Source organism: Dunckerocampus dactyliophorus, chromosome 4, assembly GCF_027744805.1.
Source record: "Dunckerocampus dactyliophorus isolate RoL2022-P2 chromosome 4, RoL_Ddac_1.1, whole genome shotgun sequence".
In the NCBI taxonomy this organism is placed as follows: Eukaryota; Metazoa; Chordata; class Actinopteri; order Syngnathiformes; family Syngnathidae; genus Dunckerocampus; species Dunckerocampus dactyliophorus.
In genome coordinates this window covers 29417949-29430122 of record NC_072822.1, presented here as the reverse complement: position 1 = coordinate 29430122, position 12174 = coordinate 29417949, and the positions used below count along the sequence as shown (strand labels likewise).

The 12174-nt window shown below is 40.6% G+C and overlaps 1 protein-coding gene across 1 annotated transcript in view; it reads right to left on the bottom strand.

The window, feature by feature from the left end:
• Nucleotides 1-12174, bottom strand: part of si:ch211-158d24.2 (multiple epidermal growth factor-like domains protein 9) — a 62715-nt gene that overhangs the window by 8646 nt on the left and 41895 nt on the right. Inside the window, exons 3-4 of the mRNA XM_054773018.1 lie at nt 11096-11235; nt 3442-3591 (exon numbers count right to left, since the gene is read on the bottom strand). Of these exons, the coding sequence (XP_054628993.1) occupies nt 3442-3591; nt 11096-11235 (290 nt within the window). The remainder of the gene's footprint in view (nt 1-3441; nt 3592-11095; nt 11236-12174) is intronic.

The following is a 12174-nucleotide window of genomic DNA, read 5'->3' as shown; positions in this document are numbered from 1 at the left end:
ATCCGTATAAGAACAAAGTGCAAAGTACTCAACTCTGGCCCGGTTCAATCAGTAAAATTATAAGATGGGCTCATTCGGCACATCACCACCGGTTGCATTGAGTATTGTTTCGCTGCATGAAGGAAACATATTTGATGAGACGTATTCTAGGGAGACAACTTACTACCCCCTCGCCTAACCAGCACTTTCATTGCAAATTGCACAGTTACAAAACTTATTCTAGGCCACAGACATGCTGAGCTAGCAAGCTTTTTACTCTGTGGAACATTTCATCACTCGATATCATCGGCAGAAAAAACAATTTTTCTGATTTTCTGCCAATATCAGCCATCCCTAGTATTTCATTTTTGTCAGTCCAATGTCCAATCAAAATAATATACTTGTCTACTCAAAAGCCACCATAAAGTTAGAAGAATCAAGGATTTACCAGCTTACCTTACCTTACCAGCCACCTGTCATCTTCTCTTTTCTTAACCAGGTAGGCACACACTATTTACAAACTAAGCAAGTGCAGGAAACATTAAAAATGAAGGCAGGCCAGTCTACATCAGTGGGTGCAGATCCAATCATTCATGGGTAATTTAGTATGTGTGACCCACATTTTGAACTGGAGCAGTGCTCCACTTCACCTCTCCGGGTGTCAGAATAGATATTTCCACTTGCAAGAATTCAACTCATCAACATATTTCCAATGCATTTCTCCTGCAGTATTGAGCCATGATGCTGCATTTTCTCATGTATCACTGTCGCCACGGCAACCTGAGCTCCTCTCCATGCTCACAGCCACACACACTGTTAACGCGATAGCATGTCTCCGTATAATGCTGTGATCATTTCCTTGTCAATGTGCTTATTCCTGTAGTGACGCCGTTTGAAAAAACACCGTGCTGCCCATCCCCCCCGCATGATGTTGCCTAAATGGCTTTGAAATGACCCAGCTGTGATCATGCTGTCCCAGCTCAGCTCAGCCTGGTTTATGTCCCTTTCCCTCCCTCCCACACTGTAGAACATCTAGTGCAACCCCCTGCAGGCGCAAACATAACCTGCCAGCCACAGCGTATCTATACATGGCTGTTGCTACGCAGGAAGAGGCTGATGACTCCAGATAACTCGCCTGAGAAGGGGAAGGTGATCAGACGAAAGCAGATGGCAAAAAGGCTGATGCACATGGACGAGCTGCAGTGATCCCTAACGGGACAAATTATGACTTCATAGATACAATGCATAGCATTGTCCATATCCGAAAGTGACTCCACCAAGTAGAAAAACAGCCCACAATACCACGCTAACACAGTGAAACCTTGGTTAGCAGGGGTATCCCGAGACGAGAGTTTAACACTAATTTGAACAAAAGGTACTACGAAAAAATGTGACTGGACAAAACGAGTCACTAAACAATGCAGGTGCATTTTGAAATGTTCATTGTCCTATAAATTGACGCTGAACAATATTATTGTCAGCATTTTTGAGACCAAATAAACCACTTATGTTAATATTTAACAATAATAATATCATAATAGTGCAATATTTCCTTTAATATGTCATCTTTCACTCTGTAAAGTTGCGGAATTGGCGTTTGTGACGTGTATTTTCTCACAGGCAACGTGTACTGTCTCACAAACGTTTGCAGCATTTCTTGAAATGCTAGCTTTTCAATGGTAAACCGTCTTGTATTGCACTTTCCCACCTCCAAGGCACTCAAAGCGCTTTGACACTGTTATCACATTTACCCGACTGATGACGCAGCATCAGGAGAAACTGGTGGTCCAGTATCTTGCCCAAGACATGATCACGCGAAGACAGAGGATCGAACCCGCAACCTTCAGGCTGGGAGACGACAACTCTAACACCTGAACCATGCCGCCCCAACAGGGCCTTTCACTAGTGGTGTCAGCACTAACAGTTCCAGTTTGTAGTTGAATAACACCTCAGTGTTTTTGTCTTCTACTTGTCTTTGTCTATTTATATCAGGGCTGCATAGCTGTCCTTTGATATGCACAATAAAAAAAGAACATTATACATATATTTAAAAACAAATCTTTGTGTTTTCATTTGTTATTTGTATCACCATTTTAGCTTTTTCTACGAACGTTATGCCTTCTTGCTCTATTTTTCCACTTTTCCTAGGTTTTTGTTTATTTTCTTTCTGCAATGAGCCACGTTCCACAGATGAGGTCTGCATTGTGGAGGGGTTTATGAAGCTTTCAGACCCGCATTGCACAACAGTACAAAGGTGAAGCTCTACTGCCTCTCCCCTGCCCGGAGGATACTTCACCTTTGTTGACCGCTTGTACTTAATTACCAAATAAATGCATGACGCAAGAAATACTTCCTGTGTTTGACTTTTAATGCGCAAACCTACTCGCTAAATCTAGCAACCGCATCGCAAAAATTGTCAACACAGATCTCTTCTTCATATGAGGTGTGTTAGGAGTTGGTTCTCAGCCAAATGTAACGAGCGTCAATAGAACCGCTCAGTGATTAAGGGTGCAGACAAGTCCAAACATTTACATGTTCTGATCTGACAAACCTTAAGTAATTTTGATCAAATGTAGAATTACTACAGCGTCTGCTTGGACATTCAAATGGCAGAAACTGACTCTGGGAACACCATGGTAGGTTAGATTGCAAGGTGCGTGTAAAGCACTGAATGTGCGCTTCCAATAATGCTTCGCGCTCTGCCACTTTAATATGAGCATATATAGAAGCGATGCCATAGTTCACAGTCAAATTGGCTTTTGGCTGCCTTGCTGTCGTGAGACAGCTTTTCTCTGAATCTTGTCACATTTTAATCTTGAAGACAAGATCTTGCAACACCCGTATTGGTTAGCATCATGAATCCATTCCAGAAGGTCCGACTCTAACCGAAACATACTCTAACCAAATAAATTTTTCAGATAAAAAATCATTTAAATCCAATTAATCCGTTCCAGAAAGCCAAAAATGTTAACACAAAAGACGTTTTCCTTTTTATATAGTTTTACATGCAGAAAGCAATTCTAAAAAAATATAAAATGATGAATGAAAGGGATAAATTAACATTTAAGGTTACTTTTACCTTCAATTAAGACATGACTGTTGCCAAAAAACACGATGTGAGTTATTTCTTGAATTCAATAGTGTTTCTCACCTCAAGTCTCTGCTTTTCACGGCTGCAAAATAACCCAAAATGGAGCCAAAAAAATGGTGCCAGCATTTTGATAAAGAAGGTGAGAAGAAAAAATATTGAATTGACTTTTCTTTTGACTTATATTTATTACAGGCAAGACTGTAATCTCCAGTTAGCGTTCCATGATTTTGACTTGGATTATTTCCAGTCTTTCCAGTCTAATTTCTATGAAGAACGTGCACCGTCAACTGTCCTCGCAAGACCTGAAGTGAGGTACTAAATGTGATAAGGATGACGGATGTCAGTGTGTGTGTGTCAGGTCATGGACTCACTGGTGTAACAGGTGCCAGTGGAGGAGGTGTTGGAGCAGGGGCATGGGACACAGGCTTCAGTCAATGTAGTGCCAGGGCTGCGGTAATGATCAGGCTTGCACTCCTCACAGTTGGAGCCCTGGGTGTTGCCATCACAGTTTAAACACACACCTGAGGGAAGACAGGTTAGACAATTTCAGTCTCTTCCTGGCGTTGAAACATCCATCAGGCAATTGGAATGGACACACACACACACACACACACACACGCACACACACACACAAGCACACACACACGCACACACACGCACATACAAATACATACACACAGAGGGCGTACTTACACAAAGCCATTCGTACTGTGTTGGACTTGCTTCTAAATCCCCTACCATCTTACACTGTATCATTATCAACCCGTCTATACTGTTGTATTAGTGCAATTTGACTGACTTTGTGGATTATTTTGGTGTTATTTGAAGTTGTTCTGATTATTTATTTTGTGCAGTGTAGTAACCGTCATTAATTACTTATGCGAGGAGTGATCAAATTCATTAAATGACATGTGTCTTTATTCCGCACACAAATGTAGTCGTGGGTGGGTGAACGTACTGTGGGTTTGACGTTTGGATCATTTTGAGTCTTTGTATCTTATTTTTACAATGAAATGTGCCGTTATCATTGAGAATTCATGAAATGCTGCTGGAGCAACGTGGGACTGTCAACATGGTGGCACACTGCCACACAAAACCACATCACAGTGAGAGACAAAACAAAACAAAACCGATACATATTAAGAGATTGAGTTGGCTCAACTTTCCAAAGGAACGTGAGGACTATATCTGAGTCAAAAAGTAAGTTTAACAATTTATTTTATTTGGAGTCAATACAAGCAAATGAATGGTCAGCCACCCAGCCAAGGTCTAGCGAGGTCGGAGTCGTCTCTAAAGTGAAACTGAGTTCCTCTTCCTCATAAGACTTCTGTGGAGAGTCCCAATGATCAGGAAACGTCCTCTTAACTGTTTGTCGGTGTATTAGTCCTGATCTGGTTTCAACCAGTCCTGGCTAGATGGCTCATGACAGGAAGGTGACTCATAATGAAACTATGTGTATGTGTGTGTGTGCGAGATTATTACAAAAAACACAGTGTGTTTTCTTGTGTTTTCTTGTGTGAAAGGCCTTGGGATCAAATATGTTGCAGTATACAGGGTTTCCTCCTAAAATTGTTTTTATCTTTGGTGGCGGGCTGCATGGGAGGCGTACTGCCGCCGCTGTGTCGTGCTGCTGCTGCGTCGCTGTGGCAGAATTTTTTTTTTTTTGAAATATTTAAATTTACTGTTATAATGTCAACATTAGGGTCGTTTGGCTTGAACAACAAATGCATTAATTAACGTTAAATGCCTTTCTCTCGGCCTTTTCATCCACTCCTTATCTGTCAAGTAGCTCCAGCCCTAATTCGCCCCCGTGAGATATTTTTCGTGGCATGTGTTGCAGGATGCAAACTTTACATCAATCTCACAAATGGCATATACGTTCCACACGGCAGATATGTTTGTTTGGGTTTGCGGCTGCACGCCTGCACAGTGTGAAGGACGGGGGAAGGGGGCACTACCCAAGATATAAGAGAAAGACACTACACTGCACCAGAGATTTCTACAGGCTGCAATAGTACGAGCCACAGGTGATCGGTTTTTGTGATTGGCATTGATGGGATTGACTGGCATACTTTTCCACGGAAAACGGCCGATACAGATTGGTGGCTGATTGATCGAAACACTAGTCATTTCTATAGTACTGTCCCTACAATGAAACACTGGTCACAATGGGTGTGTTTGGGCTTGTTTAGCATAAGATGATATGCTCCCATTGCAGTTGAGAGGGCAAGGTGAGGAGCGGTGAGTCGCAGAGAGGAAACATGAATACGTGAGAAATATCAGTCCAAAGAAAGGGAAATCCACATTTCCAAAACACCCCGATGGCACCACTGAAACGTAGAGTGATATGCCTTCTTTGTAAGAAGGTACCAAGAACGAAGCTGCTCACGTTTAGCCGACCACATCAATGCAAAGCAAGAGTGCAGCCACAACTAACATTAGCAGCAGAGATGTTAACTATTTAGCAAGCCAACGGAAAGCTCTCTGCCAAACTAAACTCAAGGAGAACACCCCACGTTTGAGCAAGCCTACAACCTACAGGCTGACAAATATTCTTGCCAAGTGAATGAATTTAAATGGAAATACCTCAAAGTGAAGACTTCTCTTCACAATTTTGAGGTGACATTAAAAATGATTGATTAGATTAATTAGAATTAATTACAGATCATAATGAAGTTATCTGTCCATTTGTAACATCTCTCAAAAGCACTAAATAAAAGAATAAAATGGTTGCTGACATATATTTATTATATCGTCCAACATTTCTATTGCCGTGTTCAATTTGAACACTTCCGTACTTGCACGTAATTATGTATACTTGTAAATATGTACTTAGTATAGTGCTGGTTGATGGGTGGAATACTTCTTTAGTGTATATTATATTATAATATATATATTATATTATAATATAGTGTATTCAAACTCCTATTTGTCAGTGTCAGGAGCACTTAAACACATTCTCACTCTTGGGGAGAAAAAAATCAGCATGTTAGCTTTCAAAAGAGCCCAAAGACGGACCTCTCCTCCAAATGGTTCAAGGACAGCTTCACATTTACTGTGGATGTGATTTTTTGAGTTGTTTTAGCCCAAAAATCCTGGCATTAGAAGGAGTTAAAGACTTTAGCTGAGTTTCCCCTGTACTTTAAGTATTGTGCTACACTGAAAGAAAGGGGATTTAATGGCCACAGGTGTTCAAACACACACACATTTTCTCTGTGCAAGTCATGTTGGCAGATGATATTCGTCTTCATATAAGGTGAAGGAAGAAAACAACAGCATGGACAGCAGTGGTTTTCTTCCAATGACGAGTGCACAGTCAAGTTTGTGGCGTTTATAGAGTGTTCCTGATTGAGTATCCCTGAAGAGAGGCCACTTTTTAGGGGAAACTGTCAAACCGTAGTTAATCCACAGCACTGCCAACACTGAGCCCAAGTGAGGCAGTCCATCTGCTCCTGCATAATAGCGGCAGGACATATGGCTTCTTAACCCCCACCTCCACCACAACCCTGCCACGATCGCAAGCATCACCACGGACCCCTCCACCTTGCCTCCTTTTCAAGCGGCTCACTTTGCTTGAGGCTTTAGACTAAAAGCCTGGGCGCTGGGAGGTGAGCAGCAATCCTCCTGACGAAGATAAATCCAACTAAACTCTCCCGCCTCAAAACAAATCAGACTGATGGTGGAAATGTGGATATTTATTTGATACACATCTTTCTATAGACCTGCGGTGTTCCGCTAACATGTCATCAGCACATACTTGATTGCTTACATTCATTCCATTTTCTATCTCCAAAGGAAGTGGATGCTGATCGGCACATGGAGCTCCTCTCTTTTTATTCAAATCAATAAACAACAGAATAAAACAAGAGCACTAATGCTAAATCCACATGTGCAGCGCTATTTTTAAGAACGTTAACAATATCTTCCCTTCTCTCGAGTAAAAAAACATTGACAGTCTCCAGCAGGGTTGTCCATTACGTCGCTCGTGATCGACCGGTTGATAGTGTGGGTCGATCGCATATGACATCAGTCAGCTGACATTAAGCTCCCCTCCTGATTCGCTGTTTGTTGCTCCTCCGCGGCTAAGATTAAGTGGTGAGCAGACGACTCAAGTGGCACACAGAAATGCAACTTTCATCTTTAAATCATCCGATTACGGATAAATTAAGTCAGCGGTAAGATGCCTATATCTATAGCAAAAGTTATCTGTACACTTCTAGGCGGCTAGTTATGTAGAAAAAAAAGTCAATTGCTTAATGACATTGCTCCACGTCCTGAACTCCCCTATAGAAATGTGTTTTTTCTACACTTTTGTTTGCGATACTATTATTTCATGATTAACTGGAACATGTGCCCATTGCTATAACCTTTTTAATATGTTGCCTTGAATTCGGCTGCACTGCATTTTGCATAAACATTTTCATTTCTTGTTTATCTGTAACGTTTGAAGCAAATGCTAACAGGAAGTAATACATGAACTGTGTGTACAATGAACACAACACAGCTATTTTGACTGCATATACAGTACTACTCAGGATACATACAGAACTATTGAGGAACTCTGTGTAAATATCTCCATTGCCATATTGATTGAATTCTGAATTACTGAATGATATCAACTATTTTGACAAACCAGTTAGATTTTTATTTATTTATTTGTTTGTCCTGTCCAGCCATGTCCTTACCTGCTAAATAGATTTGCTCTGCCAGGGAAAAGTGTAAGATACTCTTCCCCTGCTATATAAATTTTTATTTGACTTTATTTGATGTTTTGTTGTTGTGCAAATTTGGAGCGGCCGGACTGGAGCAGGAGGGGATAGAAAAGAAACGAAAAGAAAACAGAGTGGGGAGTGCAGGGACAAGAGAGTACAGTACAGAGAGAGACAAGAACAACAGCAACAACAACAATTGCTCCGACAATAACAAAACAGAAACAAACAGGACTACACCAGCAAATGTCTATGACAGCTATAAAAACCATAATGGAGAAGACAAAATAATATCAACAGCCAAGTGATAATGCTGAAGTAGCTCGAAGGCTGAAAAAGTGTGAGCACCTCTGATCTCTAGCTACATGAAGACACATTCACCTGCTGTCCAGCGCTACACACCCAATCAGTGGATGAAAGAAATCACAGCACCTGCATTGGACTACTGTCAATAAAGTCATTCATAAATAACAACGTAATACCTCGTTTATTGCGGTTAAGTGGTTCCAGACCCATATGTGATAAGTTAAAGATAATTTACATGAAGCAGTATTTCCTATATAGAAATCGAATATTTTAGTAGTTAGAGCATAGAAAACCTGTTTACCACCTTTTAAATACAATTTTTACCATTATTTGAGCCCTTGAAACATGAGTCCCTATAGTCACCTTTATACTCCTATTACCTATGTGTTGTGGCAAATGTGTTCCCTAGGGGTGCTGAGTGGGAGCCGGACAGGAAGTGACGTTGGGGCTTCAAAGTTGAATGTCAGCTTGGCGTGGGTTACGGCCGCAACAGTAGCTCGTGTTACAGATTAGCGTGCCTGAGATCATTTCAACCTGCAATAAAAGCCTGTTGTTCTGGTGATCAAGTCTGGTGCTTGTGTGTCTCACACAACATTACCGTAACAAATATACAGTCGTCTCACGTAATATCATGGTTTGATTATCGCACCCTCATTATATCGCTTTTTTTCATAAATTAATTAATTCATTAATGGTCGCTGTTTTGTGGTAGGCTGTGGTCTATTATTAGTCAAAACATATTGATATACAAGTGACATGTAGTATTCTGGTCAGTAGGTGGCAGTAATGACAAAACACTGATCACATTATCTTCAAGGAAAACTGCACTTTTTATAAAATTTTGCCCATCATCCACAATCCTTACGTGAAATATGAGCACACGTCTTTCTCTTTTCTGTGCGTTCTAAAGAGAGAAAAACAGTTAGCATGAGGGAGCTAACAATACACGTCATGGAGCACACCTATTTCGACGATAAAGCCCTCTAAAAAAACCTCTAACAACGATTTATGGTTTTCTATACATACTGTGATCATGCACTAACATGTACATTCATGATAACATGTCACACTTACAGTATTTTGCCGTATTTATTCATCCAGCGCTACTTCCGTCAACAACAGCAGCATGTTTAGCGCATGTCTGTTTGTTACTTACTAATCACGGCAGATTTTGTGAGAGCCGCCGCCGACGACTACAAATTTTGGACAAATGAGGATCCAGACCATTATATTTTGGAGCCTGAATATACGGAGGATGAGCTACGGGATTTAGAAGCTGAGCCCGCAAGAAGAGAGAGTGAAACTTCATTACACAGGCATGACTTGGTGGTGTAAATGTGGAGCCTGTCAAGCCATGCCGACAGAAATGGAGTGTGGCATACAGTGTTACCATGGATGGAAAGGCTTTGTGTGTCTGGCGAGGAGGACATTGCTCCAAGACATTGCATCACAACGAAAAAAGAATTGTTAGTGCTAACAAACCCTGCAGTGATAGAAACTTTTTTGCACCTACCCAAAATAAAGTGGAAAAAACACCCCAGACCAGCTGGACCAGACGGACAACTGGGCATCAAGTAGGGCACCATGATATTGATTATGATACATGGAGCACATAGCACATGATATCACAACACAGTCCATCTAGCCAAGAAAACATGGAATGTGGGCCAATAATTCGGTTGATATGCTTGATCTTGTTTCCTAGTCACTACAGACTGGCGTCCTATTGCATTGTTTTGAACAGCGTTCGGTAGTGGCGCGAGGTGCTGCGTCACTCCGCCACAAAAATAGTTTGCGTTAGTTTGTGTTAGCTGCTACAATAACAATGTTGCTGTAGCTTGGTTTATATACACGTCACTTATGTAAATAGAACATTGTTGGCGGGTTTTGGAGGGTTTCTTTTAGGGCTTTATAGTCAAAATAGGTGTGTCCCGTTACGTGCATTGTGAGCTCCCACATGCCAGTTGTTTTTTTAGCTCTTTTTCTCTCTTTAGAATGCACAGAAAAGAGAAACACGTGTGGTCAAGGATTGTGGGCAAAATTCCAAAAAAAGGGTAGTTTTCCTTTAACATTGCATGAAGTCCTGAAGTCAACCATGGCATGTCTGACCTGATAGAGTGAAAAAAAAAGTTCTCCTCCCATTCCATGTGGAAGTGGTACATTTTTGGCTTCTTATGTTCCGATGAAGAGGCTAACTGGTTCAACTGCTAGCTCGCTAGCTTGCTACCTCTGCAGCATTAGAGTTGCACAATGTGAAGTAAACAAAGAATAATAGTGTAAAGTTGACTATACGCATGTTATTTCATGTCTACAGGGCATGATGCATAATGTTAAAAAACATATTTAGAAAGTCATAAACAGGTTTTCTATGCTCTAACGACAAACATATTCCATTTATTAACACTGAATCCTATATTGCGGAAATTCATTTATCACTTTCGGGTCTGAAACCAATTCACCATTATAAATGACGGACGAATGTAATGCCTTATATTTTACATCATTTAGTGATTTTTGTGCTTGAAAATGCTTCCTTTAGACAAAAAATACATAACATTATTTATGAATTAATATATTTTTGAAAGCGTGAATATTTTGAAGCGTGAAGTGGCGAGGGATTACTGTATGGTTCTAGAGCAGCAGGTCCTGCTGTGACAAAAAAAAGACAAAAAGTGGCGACAAAAGAAAGTTCATTTGTATTTTGTTTTCTCATGTTTTTCACTCACTGAAGAGGAACAATGGCATTTATTGTGAACATGTCTTACTCTCCAGTCCAGGGTTTAAGAAGTTAAAAGGAAATTGGCAAAAACATGCACATTTTGTGTGCAAAAAATAATTCTACTGATTTAGTTTGTTTTGTTGTAATACCTGTGCTCATGTGGAGCAAGGCAAAAACAATTATTAATTAGTGAACAGCAACAATGTGAATAGCTAAATGAAGGCAATGTTTCAATATATGCTCTGCATTTTCAAGTTGACATGATTCAACATTCCTTGTCTGCACACTCACCGGACTGTGGATGGCAGTAGTTGGTGTGGTTTTGACACTGGCAAGGCTGGCAGCCAGTACTGCTGAAGTGGAAGAAACCTGGGTGGCACTCGTCACACTTGGGTCCGTACACTCCTGGCTTGCACACGCATATCCCTGAGCTGGAAGAACAATACAGACGATACAGTTACTGCAACAATTTACAAAGTATGAAAGCATTCAATTCACAATACCAAAACACACGCTGGGAACAACTACATTTTGTGTTGCTTTTGTTACAGTTTCAGCATTTTTAATCATAAAAATGGCAAAATGAAGTAAAATACAAATATACAGTAGGGCATTCCGAATACGCATTCAAAGATGTTGTAATGATATGTAGTATTGTACACTGGTCACTGGCTGTCAGTCATGTTTCTGTAATGTTGGGTGAGACACACAAGCACCAGACTTGATCACCAGAACAACAGGTTTTTTTTGCAGGTTTGAATGATCTCACAGCAGACACAATAAGCCCTAACCCACACCTCGCTAAAACTCAACTCTGAACCCTTGACATCGCTTCCTGTCCGCCCTCCACTGAGCTCACCTAGCACCGAAACAAGTTTACAGCAACACACACAAGCACTTAAGAGTTGTATTTATGTCTTATATGTCTTATTTTATCTTATTAGGTCTACTATATTGGGTAATAGGAGTGTAAAGATGACCAAAGGGGTGTTATTTCGTGTCTAGGGAGCTCTAATAATGTTAAAAACTAAAAACTAGAAGGTCATAAACAGGTTTTCTATGCACTAACTACAAAAATATTCTATTTACAAATAATCAATCCTACTTCACAAAAATGTACTTCTCACGGTCGGGTCTGGAAACAAGTAATCACACGGAAGCGGGTACACTGTACAGAACAGGATTACTGTACAGTGGATTCTCGCGCATTTGCAATTCAGCATTCACGACCCCACAAATTTGCAGATTTTTGTCAAAAATCATTGTACTTTTTTTTTCTCTGAAAATAGGCGATTTTAACATAATAGACCACAATGTCTCCCACTGGACAGTCTACAATTCATCATCTGTCCATGATCAAGAGAATACGT